The 23152-nt window shown below is 55.0% G+C and overlaps 1 protein-coding gene across 13 annotated transcripts in view; it reads right to left on the bottom strand.

Moving 5' to 3' along the window:
- Positions 1 to 5112: 5112 nt before the first annotated feature.
- Positions 5113 to 23152, bottom strand: part of IP6K1 (inositol hexakisphosphate kinase 1) — a 78165-nt gene continuing 60125 nt past the window's right edge. For 11 of the 13 annotated variants that reach the window (XM_029049841.2, XM_029049839.2, XM_029049842.2 and 8 more), the window contains 5 exons: positions 21737 to 22077; positions 16411 to 16621; positions 14389 to 14570; positions 10798 to 10973; positions 5113 to 5803 (listed from right to left, as the gene is read on the bottom strand). In XM_029049841.2, coding sequence (XP_028905674.1) covers positions 5276 to 5803; positions 10798 to 10973; positions 14389 to 14570; positions 16411 to 16621; positions 21737 to 21959 — 1320 coding nt within the window. In that variant the 5' untranslated portion in view covers positions 21960 to 22077 and the 3' untranslated portion in view covers positions 5113 to 5275. Of the gene's footprint in view, positions 5804 to 6100; positions 6313 to 10797; positions 10974 to 14388; positions 14571 to 16410; positions 16622 to 21736; positions 22078 to 22297; positions 22571 to 23152 lie in introns of all 13 variants that reach the window. The other 2 variants (XM_029049843.2, XM_029049851.2) reach the window with 2 other exon arrangements.

Genomic DNA, 23152 nt, shown 5'->3' with positions numbered 1-23152 from the left:
TCCCTCGTCTGGAAAATGGGGGTGAAGACCGTGAGCCTCACGTGGGACCACCTGATACCCCGGCGCTTAGAACGGCGCTCCGCCCGTAGTAAGCGCTCACCGGATACCGACATCATCTCCGTCGTCATTATTATCGTCAGCCAGCTTCGGGCTAGAAATCTGGGGCCACCAACTCGGCCCACGACTGAGCTTGGGCCGATCCAGAAGGTGGCTCCGGCCTCACCTTTCGACGCCCGATCGGTCGACTGTATTCGGTCGATGGGGTGGACGTCCCCCGGATTCTGTTTATCGTGACGACGTTGCCTCGTCTTTGCCCGGCCGGGCAGGATCGGTCTCTATCTGTCGCCCAATTGTCCGTTCCGGGCGCTTAGTACGGTGCTCGGCACACGGTCAGCGCTCGATGAATACTAATCGAATGAACGGAGGAATTTCCGGAGCGCTGACCGTGTGCCGAGCACCGTGGACTGAGCGCTTGGGAGAACGTAATAACGGAGTCGGTGGGCGCGCTCCCCGTCCGCGGCGAACTTACGGTCTAGAGGGGAGACCGCCGTCTAGAGGGACGGATTACGGATACGCGCTGTGGGGCTGGGGTGAACTCGGGGTCCGAGGGCGACGCGGAAGGGAGCGGGAGAAGAGGGGACGGGGGCCTAGTCGGGGAAGGCCTCCCGGAGGAGACGGGCCTTCGAAGGCGGGGAGAGCGACGGGCTGTCGGAAACAGAAAGGGAAGGCTTCCCAGGCCTTAGACGGGGGATGCGGGCGAGGGGTCGGCGGTGAGATAGACGAGATCGAGGTAGGGTAAGTGGGTTGGCATTAGTAGAGCGAAGCGTGTGGGCTGGGTGAACACATAGGAGAACAGCGAGGTGAGAAAGACGGGAGCGGGCAAGGCGATCGAGTGCTCTAAAGCCGACGCCCGAGGACTCTCTGTTTGATGCGGGGGTGGGTGGGCAGCCGCCGGAGGGTCTTGAAGGAGTGGGGAAACCGACAAGGTTTTTTTTTTTGGTTTTTTTTTGGAAGAACGATCCGGGCAGCAGAGTGAATGACGTACGGACTTGAGTGGGGGAGAGACGGGAGGCGGAGACATGGGCGAGGAGGCCGATGGAGTAATCGAGGAGGGATGGTGTCGGTCCTTGGATCGACTTGGTCGCGGTTTGGACAGACGGTGCTTTGCACCCAGTAAGCACCCAATAGATACGATCCAATGAATGAATCGAATGAAAGGGTGGGTTTTAGCGATCTCCCCCCTCCCCCCCCCCCATTAGAGCATAAGATCCTTGCGGACAGGGGACAGGGTATCCTGTGGGTCTACCGTACTTCCCAAGCGTGCGGTAGAACGCGTCGTCTTCAGCGGGTGTCCAACAAATGCCATTACTGTCTTGATTTTGTCCGCGGGTCTCCCCGATTAGACTGTGAGCCCGTCGATGGGCAGGGATCGTCTCTGTTGCCCAATTGTCCATTCCAAGCGCTTAGTACGGTGCTCTGCCCGTAGTAAGCGCTCAATAGATACTACTGAATGAATGAATGACTTGTGTGACAAGTCCCAGGAGCCCTGGGGATCCAGCGATGGTGTTTATTGAGCGCTTACTGTGGGCAGAGCACTGTACTAAGCGCCCGGGAGAGTACGGTCCAGCAGAATTAGCAGACACCTTTCTTGCCCCTAATGAGCTTCCGGTCTAAAGGGCTATTCCTTCATGGAATTACCCCCAATGCCTGGGAACGTGCCACCTACTGAGACGACATTTAGGGTTGGAGCGGGAATCTGAACTCAGTGGGTTATCTCGTTCCTGAACAAATTTAGGGACACATCTCTTCTAAACTTCTAGGTGATTTTATTTTTATATACATGACTTGAGAGAAGGCGAGGGAATGGTGCAGGTCTGGAGCACACAGACACGGTTACATACATGCCCAGAAGCTTTGAATTCCCCCATACACTGAAGTTCCAGGAAAAAATTAAAATAAGCAGAAAAGTGACAGGAGACAAATGAAATGACGCAACGTCGAAGAGAAGCTCCCCTCCCACCCACCCCCACCCCCCCAAAAAAAGGACAAAGGACAATTACTCCCAGATCAGCGGAGTCGATACGGCGGCCGATTGTCCTCCCGCACCCAGTGGAAAGAGCGGTGGGGTTGCTTTTGCTACTGGGAAAAAGTGAGCGCCTCTTAACCAATTCCCCCCCCCCCCCCCCCGCCCAAATCAAAGGAACTGGATCCTTCTCAGAGGGTTCCTATATTTTTCTTATTAAAGCAAAAACAAACAAAAAAAACCAAAACAATTCCTCTTTATATGGAGTCCAAAGCATTCTTCTCCTGAGATAATCATGCAACGGTATAGGTAGCGGAGGAAATCTCTGTGGCCCAGGGCCCCGTGGGGGCCGTGCCCCTCTCCCTCCCCCCATCCTTGCATTCATCATCCCCATTTAAAAAAGAGGTGCCGCCCTTGCAGATCACGTCCACGTCTCAGCCGGCAACGGGCCCAGTCTAAGACGTTATTGCACCCTGGGACCCGCCAAGGTCCAAAAACCCAGGAGCCGGAAGCTGGGCTTCGACACCCTCGCGAGCCCCTCTATAATTTCGAGGTTGCCCCTGGCCTCCTCTCCACAAGGGGATATTGCATACCGATTGGCCCCCTAGAAATAAGTCTGTCTGCTTCAACCGAGCGCCGCCGAACGCTTCGCCAGCCCGTGATTCTTTCTGCTCCACGTTTGGTCCTCTGGGGGGATCGGATTATGCGGGGAAACGGCTTCTCGCAGGACTTGGTCCCCGGGCGAGGAGAGCCTCTATCCTTTAGCGCTCTATCCTTCGGCGCCCCATCGGAGAACGGCTCTCCTCCTTGCTGGGGAGTCAGATGTCTGGACTGCCGACCGGCAGAAGCAATGAGCGCATTTCCCTCTCCCTCCCGTTCCGCCGCGGGGTGTTGGGGGCGGGGGGGGGGGGGGGGGGAGGAGAGCGGGGAGCGCCCCGGGATCAAAACGAGGCTGTCGCCCAGCAGACCTCTCCCTACTAGACCCCCTCGGATAGACACTTCCTCGCTCGCCCGCGCCCTCCTTCCCCGCCTCGGGGACGTGAGGCAGAGAGGACCTGACACCGTGCTCTAGCTGATGGCCGGGGCCCGGATTTCTGCGGCGCTCAACCTGCGTCTGGCGTCAGCTCGTAACGGCTCTCCACGCCATTTCTGGTTTTCACCTGAGACTGTCCCCGCTCTCCCCACCAAACTTACCCAGAGATCATCCTCTTTTGACCTACTGAGGCGACACCGCCAGATCTGAGGAGACTCTAGTGGAAGACTGCGTCACCCCCCCCCCTCCCCCCCCCCCGACTCACCCCCCGCGGGGGAAGCAACAGAAACAAGCCATGGCCATTACTGTCCCCATCTCTTCCCGGGCTCGGTCGACTCCAACAGAGCCCTAGGAGAGACCCGAAACGAGCAGGTAGAGCCCAAGCGGAGAACCCGGCTCTTACTGAGGAGAAACCGGGGCGTGTGTGTGTGTGGTGCGAAGGCTGGGGGGGGCTGCTACCCTTCCCCCGACCCCAAAATCCAGGAAGACCACTGCCTTCCACTGGCGAAGAGCCTGGATAAAGCAACAGAAACGAACGGGCCGAGAGTCGCCGTCCCAGACGTATCTTTCCGGTATTCTCTCCACCAAGGGGTAGGTTAGTAACACTGTTCACTGTTAAAAGCCATTTTTATTCTAAAAAGCCATAGGAGGGCGTTGGGATGAAGCAGGGAGGGCCTGATGCTGCTCCAGACCAGCTGGGACTCTTGACAAGCAGCTGGCTCCTCTCCCCGCCCCTGGAGCGGGACAGGAGAGTGCAGGGAGATCTCCCTCCAGCGCTCCAGAGGGTTACGGCGATGCGGGGACCGAGACCCTAAAGGAGCCTGGTCCCGCGGAGTGATAAATCGGATCAGCGGCACATCGTCACGCTTTAGCTAAAACCGGGGACCCGCTTCAGGAATCGCCCAGGTCGCGATTAATCTTGGAGAAAAACTACTCTCTCTGATGCTACTTTCCGGTGCTGAATCTCTCTCTGTCTGCTTGAAAACCTAAAAACACTTTATGAATGATGCATGAATAAATCCACACGTTCCCTCGCCCCAGAAGAAAGTTCGGTTCCCTTTAATGCCAAAATAGGGTCCTATGTCTCCGTTCTATCTGCTGGGCGGGCTCCCGGGTGGAGAGAGTAAGGTGCAAGTTCAATGAAACGTTACTTTTATGCACACTCACACGCACACGTACGCACACGCTCTCTCACAACCCTCCCTTCCCCCTCCCCCTCCACTCCAGCAGCAGGGAACTGCTGACCATTATGGATCATGGCTCTCTGGGGGTTCCAAGCCTACCTCCCCCAATTTCCCAGGGCTAACTGAGCGTCTCGCAGCTGAATTTGAAAAAGCAGGAAACGGCAAGGGGCCGGCTCAAATCCCGACTCCCTGGCTCGTTCAGAAAATGTCGCCGGCCGTCCTTACTCGGCCTGCCGGGACGCGGGACCAAACGGACACAGTAGCGGTCGGCCTAAGTCATTTCCGCATTCTCCCCGGGCAGCAGGTGAAGATACAGCCCGGGTCAGCTGCTGCAGACACAGCACCTCACTCTCCTCTCGCCCACTCCCGGTCACCGGTCACTGACGGAGAGAGAATCTCGGTGAAAAACAGGTGACAGAGTTCGACGCCTGGTCCGCGGCCCGAGGAGCTGATCCCTTAGCGCGCTCCGCCCCCTTCCCTCCCTCTCCCCCCCCACCCAACCCCCCCCACCCCGGTTCTGCTCCTTCATCCCCATGCTGTGCTAAACCAGAGAAAAGCGAAGCCAGGGTTTTAGCGGGAAGCCAAGATTTAGAATCGGTAGAGCTAGGCTTCCCGTCAGAATGCAGGCCTAGTTCAGAGAGTTGCTCACGTGCTTCCCAGGCAGAGCCGGCCCTGATGTGCACTTGGGGGCTCTACTTCCCATCTCAACCCGGGCAGGGCAGTCAAAGCCCCATGATCGATAGCCGAAAGCAGCTCTCTGCCTCTCTCTCTCTCTCTCTCTCTCTCTCCCCCCATCCCCCCACCATCCACCTCAATCTCTCAATCACTCTCTCTTTCCTACTTCTGTATACTGTAAAGGTATTCCAGGCAACTACTAAAAAGCATTTCCTCGTATATTACACCCAAGAGAAACCTAACTCTCTAAATCCCCAAAAGTCTTTGTCCTCCGTGGCGATTCAGAGTGGGTGGTCCCTGCCTGTGAGTGGAGAGGAAAGGGCTCTAGGGATGGTGGGGCAAGGGCTGCCCAGTAGGGCACTACTGGTTTTCTTCCTGCATCTGCTCCATGATACTGATGAGGCTTTCTAAGCCGAACACGTAGCCCATATCGGGGCCGTCGTGCACGGTGGGGTCATCCCGAAAACCCTTGAACGTGCTGTGTGCAAAGTCAATCATGCGGACGTCCACCTTGGGTGGGACCGCCTCGGGGCCGGCGTTGGTGCCCGTGGTGCCTGGCGGTACGTCGGGGAGCGTGAGGTCCGGGGACGAACAGTCCGCTCGCTTCAGGCGCGTCTCTGCCCGGCGATCCAGGTACTTCTCCACCCAGGGCTCCTTGCCGTCGTAAATGATGAGGAGGGAGCTGGAGTAAAAGCGGTAAGAGGCCTGCCTCTCCAGCACGGCCTTCAGACCCCGCAGTTTGCTCAGGATGGGCCCAAAGAGGTCTTTCCGCAGGGCCAGGCCATTGTGGAGATACTGGTAGAGGGCGTTGCGGAAGCCTTCGATCGAAAGCCCACGGCCATAGTACTTATTCCGACATAGGTAATGCCCCGTGTCCAGCTGGAAGACCTGAAATGCAACAAGGCGGAAAATATTTGCCGAACGTCTCGGTCGCCAGCCCCTCAAACCCTTCCGGAGAGAGCCCGGAGCGCACCGGACCCAGCTTCACTCACTCGTTCCCCCTACTTCCTAAGATAGCTGAGGATGGCGATCCCACCGATCCGGCCCCTTCCGCGCCTGAGTCGCAGAGCCGGGTCCGGGCTTCCGTTTCCCCTAGTCCCGAGGCGGCCCGGGGGCTTCTCCCTAAGCCAGCCGGACAGACCCGGAGCTGCCCGGGGCCCGGCCTGAGAAACAAGGGCTACTTACCGTAGTCTGAGTTCTAGGAAGGTGTGGAGGCATGTCAGATGATGACTGAGAGCTGCTCCCGGATACCCCCAGGACTCCTTAAGAATCCCGAAGGGGTCCCGAGGATCCCAGGAGAGTGGGCAGCTTGACCAGGGCGAGGTCAGGCTCCGCCCCTCCCACGGTCCCAGAGAGGCTAGCCCCTTCCTCCTCGTTGCCCGATAAGAGCCGAAGCCCTGCCAAAGAGAACACAGCGTGAAAGAAAAAACATCGTCCTCGAGAAGGGGCGGAGGGCAGGGGTGATCATCTGGTGATTCTCCACCCCTTCGGAGAACTCGGGTTACCGTCCATAACCCTCGTTTCTCCCGAGGTGGGTAAGGGGCACACGGCAGATGATCACTCTGGTGGAGAGTCCGTTCTCGGAGGTGGGATGGAGGCTTCCGAAGATTGGATTTACATCTGGAGGCTGATCCCGGACAGAAAGAGCGGCCCGAGGCGAGCGGAGCAGATCCCGCAGCTGCTCGGCCTCTCTCTTCCTAGGAGAGGCGGCTAGCCCGGCGACTGCCGAGGCGGCGCCCTGGCGGCCCGGTCCGGCCCCCGGCGGCCGACGGGACGGGAGGCGTTGACCCACCCGTTCGGCGAGGTGGTCTGGAGACGGCCGATCCCGGGAGACACCCGGGGCGTGAGGGTCGAGGACGGCTGACGCCCTCCTGATCTGAAGATCGGCTACCACCCGAGGAAGGAAGGATGCCTGGATCGACGCAGGCCGTTTTCTCTTGTCTTTGAAGCTCCTGGCGTTGAGGAGGAGAGGGGATGTGTCGCCGGCACCTGGCGGTCGTGCGCCGTGGCGTCCGGGCAGAACCTTCCAGGTAAGGAATCTTGACATCCAATCATGCGGGGGTTCCAAGAGAGGCTTGGCCAGTTGGGGGGAGAAGTCTGTTTGTTGGCGGGGGGGGGGGGGGGGGGGGTGTATTTTGACCTGGCCCCTCCGGGAACCTCATGATCGAAGAGGGGTTGGGGGAGGGCAGACGCTGAGGGACCTTCCTACATCAGTATACCTTTCTGGGAAATATGAAACCCAGCAAACCTCCCTGGGTACCCTGGAGTAGCGGGTCCCGTAAGGGAAGATATTCCGGGGCGGAAAGGACAGGGCGTTCAAGAGGATCGGTGTGTTCAGGCCGGCACCGGTGGAAGATGAGCCTGATTAAATCTGGTCTCTGTCTTCCCGGTTGCCCCCAAAGCCCCAGACACACGAGTCTTGCCCACCCAGTTGGGCATCTCTAAACGTTCAGGTGCCCGGCTGCTGGCACCGGCGTTTGAAGCCATCGCCCCGCTCTGGCCCCACAGGAGCGGCTGTGGACCTCTCACGGCAGATTTGAGATCACTAGGGACTACTCTTTGAATGGGCCACGGGGGGCAGGGGGGTTGTCACCGAGACCATTCTGTCCCCACAGACTCTCCGTTCGGCAGTCAGTCAAGAAATCCGAAGACTGAGCGGAAGAAGGGCGAAAAGGCGTAAGCCAATCGACCCCTTTAAATAGGTGGCAACGCATCTGTCGCCCTCGCTCTGGCCCAGAGGATCCTGGACCAGAGGGCAGCTAACTTGCAGAGGGGCAATGAGGTCGCCTTCTGGCTTCCCTCCTTGGTGATTCAAGGATCGAGGGGCTGCTAGTGAGAATCTAGGGTCTCCCAGATCATTTTGTCTGCCGGCAAGCTCCTCTTTCCCGGCAGGTAAGCGGCAGAAAACTGGGACCGCCCCTCTTCTCGTTCAGTCATTGTCTGACTGGATCGATATAGACTCGTTCCAGACTTCTGCGCATTTAGAACAGGCTTTTTTTTCCCCAGCGCCTTCGCGGGCAGCTTCGTTTCGATTGGAAAGCCAAGATCCCTTGGCCCCCGGCCCTCTCAGGAGGGCTTCCTAAAGGAGGCATCCATCATTAGCCCCACTCGAACGGGGCGGGGGGGGGGGGGAGACGCACGGTTTCGGGGAAAGAACCACATGGTGATAACCTTCCCCCTAGCGACCCCATCCTCCCAACCCCCAGATGGCCGTCCGAACTTCCCGGATCCCTACGGCCCCCTCGGATAGAGACGCCAACGCCCACCTCCACTGTGGCCAACTGCGAGGGGCATGTCTGAAGGCGAAACAAAGGAAGTCTGGCGGTCGTGGTGGCTGCCACGAGGCCCAGGAGGAGGATGAGTCACCTTGCTGGGACTTGGCTCTTGAGTCGGCTGCCCCGTGTACTCGTCAAGATGGCCTGGACTCTTGTTGTTCGAACGCGGTCGTTGCCCGGGTTTCCAAGGTGGCGCCAGTGAACTTCAAGATCTGGGGATGAGCCTGTTGTCCAGGTACAGGGCTACGTGAAGAAGACCAATGGACTCACCGGGCACTTGAGAACCATTGGGAGCCTCACCGAAAGAGAGGGAAACTGAAATTGAGATCGGCTGATTCCAGTCCTGGAGGAATTTCGGGTGGTTCAGGCTGAATGGGGAGGCTGAGGTGAGTGACCTCTGGCTCTAGGGCCAAAGCCCGTCTCCTGTTGTGGTAAGTGGAATTATTTTCCTCAAGCCAGCATTAGGAAGTTTTCTTTTGCTGCCCGAAGGCTCTGCTCCCTGAGGTCTGAGGTGGGCCTCAGGTCCCCTGACTTTTGGGGAGCCTGGAAGAAATGGGAATTAGAGCCCCTTTCTGGAGGCGGTCCTGCCTCCTTGGCCCTGTTTGGGCACAGAAACGGGGGTTCGGGGATAGAGCACCCGTGGGTTTCTCGGTGGAAGCAGGGAGCTGGTGGAAGGACAGTGGGTGAATTTCAGCCAGTAACCTGGGGAAATGGTGCCGGTGGTCCAGGAGCTGGCCATAGGTGGCCTAAAACGACTAATGGACTCGGGAGGCGTGGTTGCTAAAGGTGCTGTTGGGAGATTCCTGCTGGCCCCGCAGCCAGCGAGAGTTCTCCTGCGTGGGCCGGGTGTGCTGGCCGTGGCTGTGGTGCGCTCTCTTCTTGGAGAAAGTAAAGGAAGGACGGAAATAACCTCAGGTGTTTTCTTCTTGCTTGTCCGGGTGGAGGATCTCATCGGCGCCTTTCCCGAGCACGTCCCCGCCAGTCAATCTAAACTCTCCTACTCGGGATCGGGAAGGCTGGGCCGATTCCTTAATCTCAGCCCCACGTAACGGCAAATGGCAACAGCGATGGCCGTGGCTACGGACGTAGCGGCCGCCAAATCCTTAACTCCCGAGTCGTGAGAGTCCCGGGCCGCAGACAACCCCTGGCATCTCCCGCTTGCAGCGGGGTGGCCAATCAGGCTGGGCCACAACCACCGGGAGAGACACGATTCTTCTGGTGGTGAAAGAGAGAGCCAGAAGGGGTCGTGACCCAGGGAGGGAGTCCTGCCTCATGGAAGACTGGGACCCTCCCTTAACTAACTCCAGAGTGCAGCGTGGCGGAGAGCAAGCCAACCCTTTTTTTTCTTTCTTGCCCCTCCAGAAAAGAGTGGAGTAGATCTCCCCAACACTCACTAAGCAGGGAAGGATAGAGGCCAACCACGGCAGACTCGGTAACAAAAACACGAGTGCCCTTTCCAGGCCTAGGGACCTTGGGAGAAATTCCCTCCCCAGTCAGTCCCAAAGCCTGCTAAGGGGCGAACAGTCCTGGAGCCCAGCAGGCAGACGGGAAATGGAAACCCCCGTGGTCTTGCTGATGGGTGGGTTGGGGGAGGGCCACGATACCCTCCTCCAGCCTAAGTCGAAATGGTTGCTTACCTGAGTCTTGAGGTCCTCACAGTTAAGTGTCAAGAAAGAAACCAGAGCGGGAGGGGAGGGCTGGTCTCCTTAAAAGACTATGAGAGGGCTGGAGCCTGACCTCCTGGCCAAGCTGCCCGCTCCTGGGAGGCAGCCTCTTCGACCTTTTTAAAGACGATCTGTGAGGGTATCCGGGAGCGGCTCCCAGTGATCACCTGGTGTGTCTCCTACCCACCTTTGGAGAAGTAAGAACATGGAGGAGGGGCTTTCTCCTTACGACTAGACTAAGAAAGCCCCCAGGCAGAGCCCTGATGCCAGGGGTAGTTAGTCTACCTGGCAGTGGGGCAGCACCCCTGAAAGCCCGCCTCGCACAGAACCCGAAATTCAGGGTGGTGTTTGTCTCTCTACACATACACTGACTGTGCCTTTCCTAACGGCCACCCTCGCACCTTGCACCCGCTGACCCTCAGGGGCCCTAGCCAAAGCATCTTCTAGCAGTGGGAGTTGCGATGCCGCTGGTTTGAGAGAGATGCCGGGGCCAGAGGTCCACCCGGGCCGGCTCCGGACGCCGTCCTCACTCGGCCTGTGCGAAGCCCCGGGGCGCGGCCCCCGAAGCCAAGTCGGGTCACAGACAGGTCTGGGCTCACGGCCAGGGGAACGCGCCTACCCACGTGAGGTTGTCCCGTGGGATCCGTTGGTCCTCACGGGGCAACCTCGAGGGTGAAAACCACCTCCCGAGTACCCCGCCCCAGCTCCCCTGGCCAGCCTGACAGAGCCTCCCCGACTCGGGACCCTGGGAGAAATTCCCTCCCCAGTCAGCTCCACAGCCTGCTATGGGGCGAACAGTCCTGGAGCTCCTGGAGGAGTCGGGGGACCCAAGGGAGAAACTGAGAGACTGCGGGGGAGGGAGAGGCAAGTTCCGTTCCTCAGTCCAAGGGGGAGCTCGGCCTAGCCCTCTCCGGTATATAGCTCCTAGGATCTAGTATAATACCTGCATTCCGCAGACTCGGACCCCCAGCGTGGCAGAAGTGCTCTGCTCACACTTTTTCATCTGTCTGGCTGCTTTCTCTTCCGAGGCATCATCCCCATGCTGTCTGGTGCCCATCTTCAGGTCCAGCACACAGGGAAACTTGAAATGGTGCACCACGTTCTCCAGCAAGAGGAACTCTGAGAAGCGGGTCAAGGAGACTTCATCCTCCATCCAGACCTCCTGGAGCCGAGCCAAACCGCCCCTCCCCAACCGGGCTAGGCCGAAAGGACCGGCAGGTCAATACCGAATCGAAAACAGAGGAGAGGACGGACCCCACCAGCAAAGGAGGTGAATAATGGAGAAGGGAGAAGAGAAGAGAAGACAGAGAGAGGGAGAGGGGACACGGGAAAGATAAAACCCAGTTAGTGCCATGGGAGAGGGCCCCAGCTGACATACTGGAGGGCAAGTCCACTGCTCTCTAAAACTCTGTCAACTATAAACACGCTAGCTCAGCACTGCTGATGGCTTCATCTTCATCCTGATCAAGGAGGGATCCCGAGAGAGGAGGCAACCATACTCAACCATGACTCTGGGCGCATCTTCTACGATCCAAGAGAGTAGAAGTGAAGAGACTCTACCTACGTGGGGAAGACACACACGATCCTTGTTCCAGCAAAGGCTGAGCCATGACGAACGGTCAAGCACTTGGACCTGATGGCGGGTGAGCCGCCCTCTACGCACCACCAAGAGATCCACCGATGAAACACATACGCTGACAGACTATGGGGACGCCATGCCAAGTCGCCGCTCTCCATTCCTGAAGAATATTACCAACCAGCCTCTCCTGGAGTCAATCGATCGCAGGTGGCCTAGTGTTCTCCACAGCACTTCGGATACCGGAGAAGTGTAAGGACAAGACCCTCTACTGTTTTCACGGACTTTACAGAGATATCTGACCGTCTTAGTAGGTTTGGGGTCTGGCCACTCCAATTTGACTGCCCTGAGTTCATCGGCCTCCTGAGATTGCTTCTCAACGGCTCGGGCAAAGGTTGACGGCGCGCTGTTGAATCATTTCCCGGAGTCAACGGGATATGGCGAGTCCCGCGTAATAGGTCTGGTCCTGTTCAACTTCTTCTAAGCGGCCAGGCTGGAGGATACAGAGAGGGACCCGGATGCCGGGATGAGAAACTCTTAGAAACTCTTCAACCTCAACAGGCTTTGAGCTTCATCAGAGGTCTAGAGACAGTCAAGCGGGAGTTGCTTCGGGTGGTTGAGAGGCACGAAGACATGCAGGTGACCGTGAAGCGATTTGTAAAGCCAGCCTGGGGTTCTAGGCCGACAGTGAGACTGAGGAACCCTGAGCACTGATGTGCCACTCTGCACCAGGGACACCCGACAAGCAAATAAAGACCATCTTTATTTGGAACTGGAACCGAATGCTAACCCAGAAGGCTGTTATCTAGGCAGCACACTAACCAGCAATGCCCTAAAGTAGAAAAGGAAAAGAAAAAGCCAGTAGAAAACCAAGGCAAGATCAGCCTTCGTCCTGGGAGACCCTGACAGGATGTGGTAATGACGTGGCAATCAAGCTTCAGACCAAACTTTAGGTACACCGTGCTCTGCCAAAACGCATTTTCAATATGTGTTTGGCTGCAACGGGATTAAGGAATCAAGAAACGTTCTTCCAGTAATCCAAATCTGGTGGGGCTCGGCGTGCCGGGATATTGAAGAGACTCCCTGTGCATGGGACAGCGGAACGGGTGCGTGCCGCAGAGTAAATTTTTCTCTTCTCAAAGTTTTGCCGGAATGCTACGCTTCCGTTATAGGAGAACGGGGTGTACGAACAGCTGCCGCAGGGCTGTTCCTTCTTCCACACAGTCGTGAGACCCGGACCCCCCAGTCGACACGCTGACTTCTCGAGCCATTCATTCAATAATAATCGTGTCTGTTCAGGGCTTACTCTATGCCAAGCACTGTGCTAAGGGCTGGGGCAATGAAAGATCATCAGGTTCCCCCCTGGGGCTCATGGTTTAATTAGGAAGGAGGACAGGTATTGAATCCCCATTTTACAGATGCAGGAACTTAGGTTCGGAGAAGTGAAGTGACTTGCCCGAGGTCGCCCAGCAGGTAAGTGGAGGAGCCGGGATTAGGACCAAGGTCCTTTGACTTCTAGGCCTGGGCTCTTTCCACTAGGCCATGCTGCTTCTCTGTTGTATTCAGCATCACCGATGTGTCACGTTCAACATCAAATGGCAAAATAGGACCAGTGTTGTAGAACAAGGTCAGTCTGCTAGCATCGAAGCTATGCTCACCTCAGCGCTCCTTCGCTGGAAGGGACAGGTGAGGCGAATGGATGACAGCCGCATTCCCGAAAGGCTGCTGCCAAGGGAGCGGAAGTGAGACGATCCAAAATTAGGGAGAGAGAGAAAGCAGAAAGGCACAGCCCCCGATGAACGTTGCGAGCCCCGACTCTAGACCGACAGAAGACAGCCAGGCACGTGGCGATCCAGGAGAGACTGGCACTTTGCGAACGGGCGCCCCGAGGGGGTCGCGAGAATACGAGGCAAAGAACGATGACCGGGCCAGGCTCCGCCCGTCAGTGCGAAAGGAAGCAGACCTTGGGACTGAGCTGACCCGTTTCAAGCCACATCTGCACTTGGGGGTGAATTTCCCAACAGTAGCATTTCAGAGAAGGACAACCAACAGCCCAAGATGATCAGGGAATGGAGAAGTTTCTTTCTAAGGCTAGGCTGAAAGGGCTAAGACTCTTTGGTGTAGAAAGCAGCAGGCCAAGAGGACTCATGGCTGAAGTCCACAAAAGCATGAAGGACGTGGCAGGGCAAACCCGCAGTGCTCCCCCAGGCGAGGGAGCACGCTTTGAAACTTGAAGAGGAAAGGCTCCGAACAAACAAAAAGAAATATTTTATACAGAGGGCGGCAGGGTGGTAAACCCAGAGAATTCAATACCACGGAGGTCCGCGCAGGCAAAGAATATCAGCGGGTTCGAGAGAGGGTGGGGGGAAGATTCACAGATGAGCTGCTGCTAAAGGGAAATTCAGGGATGATAGATGGTCCATCCCTAACCATGAGGAATGATGTCAAGAAGAGCTACCCTCACACTTTTCTTATTATTACGAATAATACTATTATTAATCGTATTTGTTAAGTGCTTAGTATGTGCCAAGCACTGTACCTACTGCCGGGGTAGATACAAGATAATCAGGTCCCCCGTGGGGCTCACAGTCTAAGTAGGAGGGAGGACAGATATCGAGTCCCCATTTTGTAGATGAGGGAACCGAGGCTCAAAGAAGTTAAGTGACTTGCCCAAGGTCACCCAGCAGGAAAGCGGCAGAGCCAGGATTAGAACCCAGGTCCTCTGGCTCGCAGGCCTGGGCTTTTTCCAAGCATTTCGGTGCTACTGTCAGAGATAGAACACTGGGCTGATTCTGTACTGGCATTTCTTAGGTTCTCTGTGTTGAATATGAAAGATATACATATTCACATTTCTATATTCATAATATAACCTGGAGGTTCCACGGGGGGAGAACAGGCAAATCAGGCAAAAGACCAGCCCCACCCATCCCCAGCGAAACTCCACGCTGGGAAGGATACTGTAGAGTTTCCGGTCCTTGGATTCAGAGCGCATGCGGCTCAACTGTTGCTTGTGACAGCGTAGACTCCAGGGATTATAGGTGATCTTCTCTGAGCTCAGGCCACTATTCCCATCCAGCATCTGGAAAGGAACATCTGAATGGATGTGCAGCTCCACCTGGGGGCTCTTCACCTCCTGAGGGCTGGAGAGGAACACAGCAACACAAAGGGCATTACGGTCCGACTCGATCAATCAGTGGTATTTACTGAGCGACTGTTGCGTGCGAGCACTGGTCTAAGCGTTCGGGAGAGTCTTCCAGCGCTTAGAACGGTGCTTGGCACATAGGAAGCGCTTGACCGATACCATCATCACCCTTCCTTCATTCGGTCGTATTTATTGAGTGCTTACTGGGTGCAGGGCACTGTACTGAACGCTTGGGAGAGTGCAAGATAATAATAAACGGGCACATTCCCTGCCTACCACGAGCTTACAGTCTAGAGGGGGAGACAGACATTAATATAAATAAATCAATTACAGCTATGGACATAAGTGTGGTGGGGATGGGAGCGGGGGAATGAATAAAGGGAGCGAGTCCAGGCGAACCAAAAGGGAGTAGGAGAAGAGGAAAGGAGGGCTTAGTAAGGGAAGGCCTCTTGGAGGAGATGGGCCTTCCATTAGGCTTTGAGGGGGAGGAGAGTAACCGTCTGTTGGATCTGAGGAAGGACGGCGTTCCAGGCCAGAAGCAGGACACGGGCGGGGGGTCGGCGGCGAGGTAGACGAGATCGAGGAACAGTGATAAGATTGGCATCAAAGGAACCAAGTGTGCGGGGTGGGTTGTAGTAGGAGAGCAGCGAGGCGAGGTAGGAAGGGGCAAGGTGATCGAGTGCTTTAAAGCCAAAGGTGAGGAGTTTCTGTTCGATGCGGAGGTGGGTGGGCAACCACTGGAGTTTCTTGAGGAGCGGGGGACACGTCCTGAGCGTTTTTGTGGGAAAATGATCCGGGCAGCAGAGCGAGGTATGGACTGGAGTGGGGAGAGACAGGACGCTGGGAGGTCAGCAAGGAGGCTGATAGAGGAATTAAGGCGGGATAGGAGTAGTGATTGTGTTAATGGGGTAGCCTGGATGGATTTTAGCGATGTTGTGAAGGTGGAACCGACAGGAGTCCAGTTCAACACAGTTGGGAGACACGTCCCCTGCCCACTCCTTCACGTGCGGCTGGCCCAGTCCCCTGGAACACTTGCTCTCGGCTCTCCTACCCGACAAGGGAGCAGCGTGGCCTCGGGGAAAGAGCCCGGGCCTGGGAGTCAGAGGACCTCGTTCTAATCCCGGCTCCGCCACTTGTCCGCTCGGTCGTGCCACCGAACTCGGGGCCTCAGTTACCTCATCTGTAAAATGGGGATTAAGACCGCGAGCCCCATGAGGGACATGGACTGTGTCCAACCCGATGAGCTTGCATCTACCCCAGCACGAAATACAGTGCCTGGCACGTAGTAAGCACTTAATACATACCATTAAGAAAAAGGGGCAGCGGGAGATTAAGGACGGGGTAAGAAAACAATAAAAAATAGCCACACCTTTTAGCAAAAGTGCTTTCCCAACCATTCTCTCAACTGGCCTCACAACATTCCTGTGATGCAGGGAGGGGCAGTTGTCATCATCTCCACTTTACAGATGATGCAACAGGCCCAGAGGGGTTCAGCCCCAGATAGCAGGGGTTGCTCCCTCTAGGCATCACCCTCTTTCTCAACCACGATGGCGACAGCGCCAGTTCCGGGGTTCTGGCCCCTAGCTAACAAAAACCCGAGAGAACGTCATCGAGAGCCTCTCTCACTCATCTCCTGCACATCCCCAGGCCAAGCCGAGGTCACCGCGGTGAAGTGACAGGCGGAGGAGCAACCGAGAGCCCGGGGAAACGAGGCCGATTCGGAGGGAGGCTGGGTCAGGGAAAGACAGGAAGTCGAAAGCCCCGAAGCCTTCCAAGTCCCGGCCCAACAAGGACGGACCTTCTTAAGCCCCATTTCCCCCTGCCCTCTGTCCCGTTACCTCTCTGTGTTCTCCGGGGCCAGCCCTGCCCTTTCCTCCTTATGCTCACTGCCGCTGCCTGACCGGTGAAAGCTTCTACGTGAGTGCTTGCGCCGCGGTTGCTCTCTCTCGGGCACGTCTTCCGGCTCTACAACTTCACTCTCCACATAAGGGTAGGCCACGAGGTTGATGTAGCCATCGCTGTCCCCCTCAAAACAGACGGACACTACACCTGTTGGAAAAGAACCCCCAGTCCCAGATTAATCCAAACAAACTGGACTCAGGCTGATAATAATAAATCATCATCTGGTATTCATTAAGCGCTGGGGTAGAGACGATATAATTAGCCACGGTTCCTGGCCCACCTGGGGCTCACGGTGTATGGGGGACGGCGAACAGGGATTCGTCTCATCCCCCATTTGACAGGAGACGAAACCGAGGCACAGAGAGGTCAAGCGACCTGCCCAAGCTCACCTGTAATCAGCTAGTAATAACTTCAGGATTCGTTAAGCACTGTACTAAGCGCTGGGGTAGATGCCAGTTAATCAGGCCAAGATGCAGTCCCTATTTCACAGAGTCTATCGGGGGGGGGAAGAGAAGGTATTTCACCCCCATTTTACAGCGGTGGAAACGGAGGCCCAGAGATGTCAAGTGACTTGCCCACGGTCTTTGTCGTTTTACCACGGAACCGAATTTTAGTCTGTGGGGAAATGTTTGCTTACTTGGAGAAATTCATTTGAAACCCACTGCTGGGTGTTTCCTGTGAGGGCCGTCGAGAGACAGCAACAGTCATAATTGAGAATTAAATAGAAAGTGTTGCAGAACAAAGGCACTGAGGAAATCAGATAACCTATGGGGAGAATTCCCCCTGGTACCTCCAAATGGGTGTCAGGGGACATAGCACTGGAAAGCAAAAAAATCAAGATGTGAAACCAAGCCGACTCATCCCACTGATGATCTATACTGTATCAGTCAATCAATCGCTATTTATTTAGCACTTACTGTGTGAAGAGCACTGTGCTAAGCACTTCAGAGAGTACAGAAACACAAAACAAGAGAAGCAGCACGGCCTCGCGGATAGAGCACGGGCCTGGGAGTCAGAGGGTCATGGGTTCTAATGCCGGCTCTGCCACTTGTCTGCTGCGTGACCCTGGGCAAGTCACTTCACTTCTCTGGGCTTCAGTTACCTCATCTGGAAAATGGGGATTGAGACTGTGAGCCCCACAGGGGACGGGGACTGTGTTCAACTTGATTTGCTTGTATCCACCCCAGCGCTTAGTACAGTGCCTGGCACAAAGTAAGCACTTAACGGATATTATCATTATTATAAAATGCATGCAGCCTGCAGCTACGAGGGGGTAGCTAAGGCCCTCAGACCAAGTCACCTTCTCCTCTCTATTTCCTTCCCCGGCCCTCCGCACCCCAAGACTGTTCAGACTGGTCCTAGAGCATCCTGGGGGAAGAATAAGCAGCATGGCTCAGTGGAAAGAGCCCGGGCTTGGGAGTCGGAGGTCATGGGTTTGAATCCCGGCTCTGCCACTTGTCAGCTGTGTGACTGTGGGCAAGTCACTTCACTTCTCTGTGCCTCAGTTACCTCATCTGTAAAATGGGGATTAAGACTGTGAGCCTCACGTGAGACAACATGATTACCTTGTATCTACCCCAGCGCTTAGAACAGTGCTCTGCACAGAGTAAGTGCTTAACAAATACCAACACCAATGCAATCGCAAGGCGGCTTCACTTCCCGAGGTCCACTGGGAGACTCTGTCCATTCTCAATCTGTCTTTATTTATGATCTTCCCCTCTCTGCTTCATTCTCCTTTGTTCTTAATGCATTTTCTTCTCTAAACCCCTGACTTCCTCCTTCAGACAGGGATCCCTGCAGATGTGATCTGTTCTGGGGCTTCCTTCAACCATCCGTTTCTCCCTGGGTGCTGTTTCCTCATCGCCTGCCTCCCGGACTGTGGCCGAGGAAGTGCAAGGGCAGGAGGGAGTCGATGTGTTCTGATTCAACCCAAGTCTTCCCGATTAGCTTCCTCTCTCTGATATCACATTGCCATGTCCCCTCCTGCTACCCCCTCCTTAGCATCTTTCCATCATTAACGTTATCTAGGCTGAATTTCACTTTCATTTTTCTGCACAATTTCTAGCCTTTTGAAGTCCGGTGCACCTTCGTGTTGATCGCCGCTGCTGGCTTAAGCCGGGCATTTTATTTTACAGACTGGTCACCGTTCCTTTCTGGATCTTTAAAGAAGAGGCTAAGAAAACCCAAGGTTATAGAAGGAGCCAAGAGGTAAGAAAGCAAACCATTCTTCGGGTCCCCCTTCCCCTGTCGCCCACTGAAGGTTGGCCAAGAAGTTCCTGCTCTTTTTTTCTTCAGGAAGAGAACAAGGCAAATGGGACCTGATGAATAGAGAAGCCGCGTGACCTGCTGGGAGTCGCAAGGGCCTGGGTTCTAATCCCGGCTCCGCCACTTGTCTGCTGTGTCACCTTGGGCAAGTCGCTTCACTTCTCTGTGCCTCAGTTCCCTCATCTGTAGAATGGGGATTGAGACTGTGAGCCCCATGTGGGACACGGACTGTGTCCAACCTGATTAGTTGGTACCTACCTCAGCGCTTAGAACAGTGCCTGGCACATGGTAAGCGCTTAACAAATGCCATTAAAAAAACTGAGGGTCGGTGAAGAGGAGTGGGAGACTTAGTATTCAGAGCTCACCTCCTCCAGAAGGCCTTCCCAGACTGAGCCCCCCCCTTCCCTCTACTCCTCCTCCCCTCCCCATTCCCCCTTCTCCCGCCCTCTGCTCTTCCCCCTTCCCCTCTCCTCAGCACTGTGCATATCTGTATATATTATTTACTACCCTATTTATTTTGTTAATGAGGTGTATATCTCTATGATTCCATTTATCTTGATGATGTCTGCACCAGACTGCTTGTTTTGTTTTGTTCTGTTTTGCTTTGCTGTCTCCCCTGTTTAGACTGTGAGCCCATCAATGGGCAGGGATTGTCTATCTGTTGCCCAACTATACACCCCAAGCGCTTAGTACAGTGCTCTGCACACAGCAAGCGCTCAATAAATCCTACTGAATGAACGAATGAAAGAATATTCAGGTTAATCATCCTTGTAACTCACTTGGCAGAGAGAGAGCCTGCCTCCGTCGTTTCTATTTGCAGTGACGACCAAAATCCCAGATGTGAGAACCAAAACGTAGAGAATCCCAAACTCCCTACCCCCGGTTCCACTGCAGCAGAATGGGGACCCTCTCCCCACTCTTCCTTACCCATGTCACCTGTTTGGGAGAAGCGGGGAGGACAGGCCTGGTTGATTCCCGGGTCAGCACCGGGGTTTCTCTGGAGCATATTTACCCGCCGCCTCCCACGAGGCAGGTCTCCAAGGGAACTTGGAATTTCAGAGTGCTGTGGGGGGACCCAAGCTGGGCGGGTTCAGGCTGCCCCCACTTCCTGTATACTAGGTGGCATGGGGAGAATGCAGGTTTTAGGCTTTCTGCGAGCTGGAGATACTAGGCATCCCCGAAGCTCAAAAGACACAGTACGGATGGGGGAACCACTGTTTTTAACTGGCACGACATCTGAAGATCAGTACAGCGGCTGATTTCAATCTGCCTCCAGCACCTGGGCTTATTGGACAGATGTGACATTTTTGGGCTTCCACAAAAAACTGTTCGGCACCCACACCTTTAAATTTTCTCCCACAGATACCTTTCCTTCCTTCTTTGCCCCTACCAGACCTTAGCGGAAAAAATAGCTTCAGAAGAAAAAAAGAAGCTGGTCAACTTAATGCCTTTAAATTTCCTTTCAGGAGTCAGTCCTTCCATCCTCCGAGCTGTTTTCTAAATCGGGACCTCTTTGTAAAGTCAGAATAGCTCAAGGATCATTACGGGGAAATCCCAGGGTGAACCCTCAAGAGCAGGGAAAGAAGGCGGGGGGCGGGCGGTGAGGTTTGAGAGGTCGAAGCTCCTCTACCCCTGCCAGATGCTTTCACTGGCACTGGGCAGGATATCAGGAAAATGCTAATGTTAATGCCAGGATGCTATCTCTCCAGCAAAGAGAACCAAAGAGCACACATTCCTTGCCCATCGGGCTACCCTGAAAACATTTCGGGTTGCTCCTGAACCCCAAAACCTCATCTGGCTTTTGCTGCTTCCCTGGCTCTTTTCAGTTCATTTGGGTGTTTCGGGTGATTCCTACCCCGACTAATCCTAACTACTTCCTCTTAAGATGCACTGGGCTGCCCTTTGTACAGCTGAATCATATCTGCTCCTATGAATAACTTCTTTCAAACCAGACAGAGGTTTGCATCACTTGACTCTCCCACTAATCTGTTGCTCCATCTTTATTATTTGGGAGCGATCTTAGGAGAAACCCCTGTCCATCAACCACTTCTCCCTCGACTGGATCGCTCCCCTCAGTTCACAGGGCTCACCCTCTCACCCCGACCCACCCCCCCCCCCCCCCACTAATCTGTTACGAGGGCTGTTTCTTTCAGACCCTAAAAGGGCCAAATTAGTAAAAAGTGATTGAGAGGTTCTGGTATGATACTCCACTCCTGTTGTTTATGGGAATGGAAATTACAATCACAACCCTCATTACCTGCTGCCAGAACTAAATGGGAATTAAAAATAAAGTCTAATCCCGAACTGGGCCGGTGACCCCAAGGAAAAGCTTCTGTTTGGGAAACTGCAGTGAAGAGCGGCTACTACTAATAGTGCTGACAGTGGTGTTTAAGTGCTAAGCATTACACTAAGTGTTGGGATAGATACAAGATCATCAGATCAGACACAGTCCCCATCCCACACAGGGCTCGCAGTCTCACTAGGAGGGAGAACAGGATTTGGAATCCCCATTCTACAGAGGAGGAAAAGGAGGCCCAGAAAAGTGAAGTTTTTTGCCCAAAGTCACCAGGAAGCAGCAAGGCCTAGTGCAAAGAACACGGGCCTGGAAGTCAGACGGGCCTGGGTTCTAATCCCAGCTCTGCCACTTGTCTGCTGTGTGACCTTAGGCAAGTCATTTCACTTCCTCTGTGCCTCGATTTCCTCATCCGTAAAATGGGGATTAAGACCGTGAGCCCCATCTGGGACAGGGACCGTGTCCAACCCGATTATCTCGTATCTACCCCGGTGCTTAGTTCAGTGACTGGCGCAAAGTAGGCACTTAACAAATATCATAATTTTTTTGTTTGTTTTGTTTTTTAAAGGCACAGCTGGGATTCGGAGCCAGGTCCCCTCGCTCCCAGGCCCGGGCTCTTTTCACTAGGCCACACATGGCTTCCCTTACCATCAAGTTAAGCATCAGCAAGGTGCTCCCAGCTGGAGAGGCCGGATTGGGCTTACCTTTGTACTCGGGCGTGAACTCCTTCATTTCCGGGGGGAGAGACTCATAGAAGCGCTGCTCTCGGGATATGAGGGGTTTGCATACGGTGTGGTCGTCGTAACGCATCATGCTGCTGTGGCCGCCCACTTGGTGGATGAAGGGCTCCAGGAGGACTCCCCGGTCTCCAGCTCGACTTGCGTTCTTGCCATACTGCCCCACTTCCATGGTTTGACAAACACACATCGCGTTGGGGGCCTGTCACACGCTGGGGGCCGAGGGAGCAGCGCATGGGCCACCAGACAGGAGGATCTGGGCTAGCGGAAGGCCAAAGCTGAGCACTTGCTTGGATTTGTCTCCTTTTCTGCAGGGGATAGAGAGAGCAAAGAGGGAGAAAAGAGAGAGTCATCAGTCAGTCAAGGATTAACAGTATCAAGCAAGCAAGAGACTAAATCTCCCCGAAATTCGAGGGTCTTTCACATGCAAGGGCGCCTCCAAACCCTCAGTGCATCTAACCCAGCATGGTTTTCCAGCCTCCCAATTCCCTCCCACATCACCTGCTCTTCATAGCACCTCTGGCTTACCAAACGCACTCCGTAGCCCACAGAAGATATTTTAAAGACTCGAAAACGCTCCCTTCCCCCATGTGTTTCGTTTCTAAAGAACAACAGGTCCGACAGAAGAGGAAGTCCACGCAGGAGCCGGTCGGTTCAGTTTCATTCACAGTGCCCGGCCCTCGGTCAAAGTCTTCTGGGGGCCGCTCAGAGGAAGACCCTGTCTGACGATTCGGAGCTGCAAACTCACCAAATTTACCCTTCTCTTCACCCCCACTTCCCCTTGCTGGGGTTGTCAAGGCCCTAGAGAGGGAGAAGTAGCTCATTTCTATTCTGTGGAATGAACCAAAATATGGCTCCTCTTTAAAGAGGAACTTGAGTTTAAGATCTTCCCCTAGATTAGCTTGATATTTACAGCTACTGATTTATAGCCACTTCCTGTAACGCTGTTATTTGGCAAGTTAGCATAATGGCTCTCTCTCTCTCTCTCTCTCTTTTTCTTTCCCTCGCTCTTTCTCTCACACTCCTTCTCGCTCTGTCTCTGTTCAGACGTTCAGTTTTACCACAAACAGTGGGGTGAGGGGACACAGGAAAGAGAATCAACACCATGACCTTCAGCTGCCCATCACAGAACACTTTGCTGTCATGAGGCAAATTTCCCCCCCCCCCCGCCCCCCCAGAGTTCAAAACATTCACAACCTCAGCATCTCTGTGAATCCGATAGGAGGCAAGTTAATACCAGATAGGGGAGCTGAAGGAGAGAGACAGAGAGAGGAAAACTGGCCCTTTCAGGGGCTTGGGGCATAACCAGAGTCCTGACTCTCCGAACACTTGGCTCCACCTTTTAAGTCATCTGACCCATGCCACTGCCGCTTTTGAGTCTGT

This window comes from Ornithorhynchus anatinus, chromosome X1 (genome assembly GCF_004115215.2).
Source record: "Ornithorhynchus anatinus isolate Pmale09 chromosome X1, mOrnAna1.pri.v4, whole genome shotgun sequence".
Taxonomy (NCBI): Eukaryota; Metazoa; Chordata; class Mammalia; order Monotremata; family Ornithorhynchidae; genus Ornithorhynchus; species Ornithorhynchus anatinus.
This window is presented reverse-complemented; position numbering and strand designations above follow the sequence as displayed.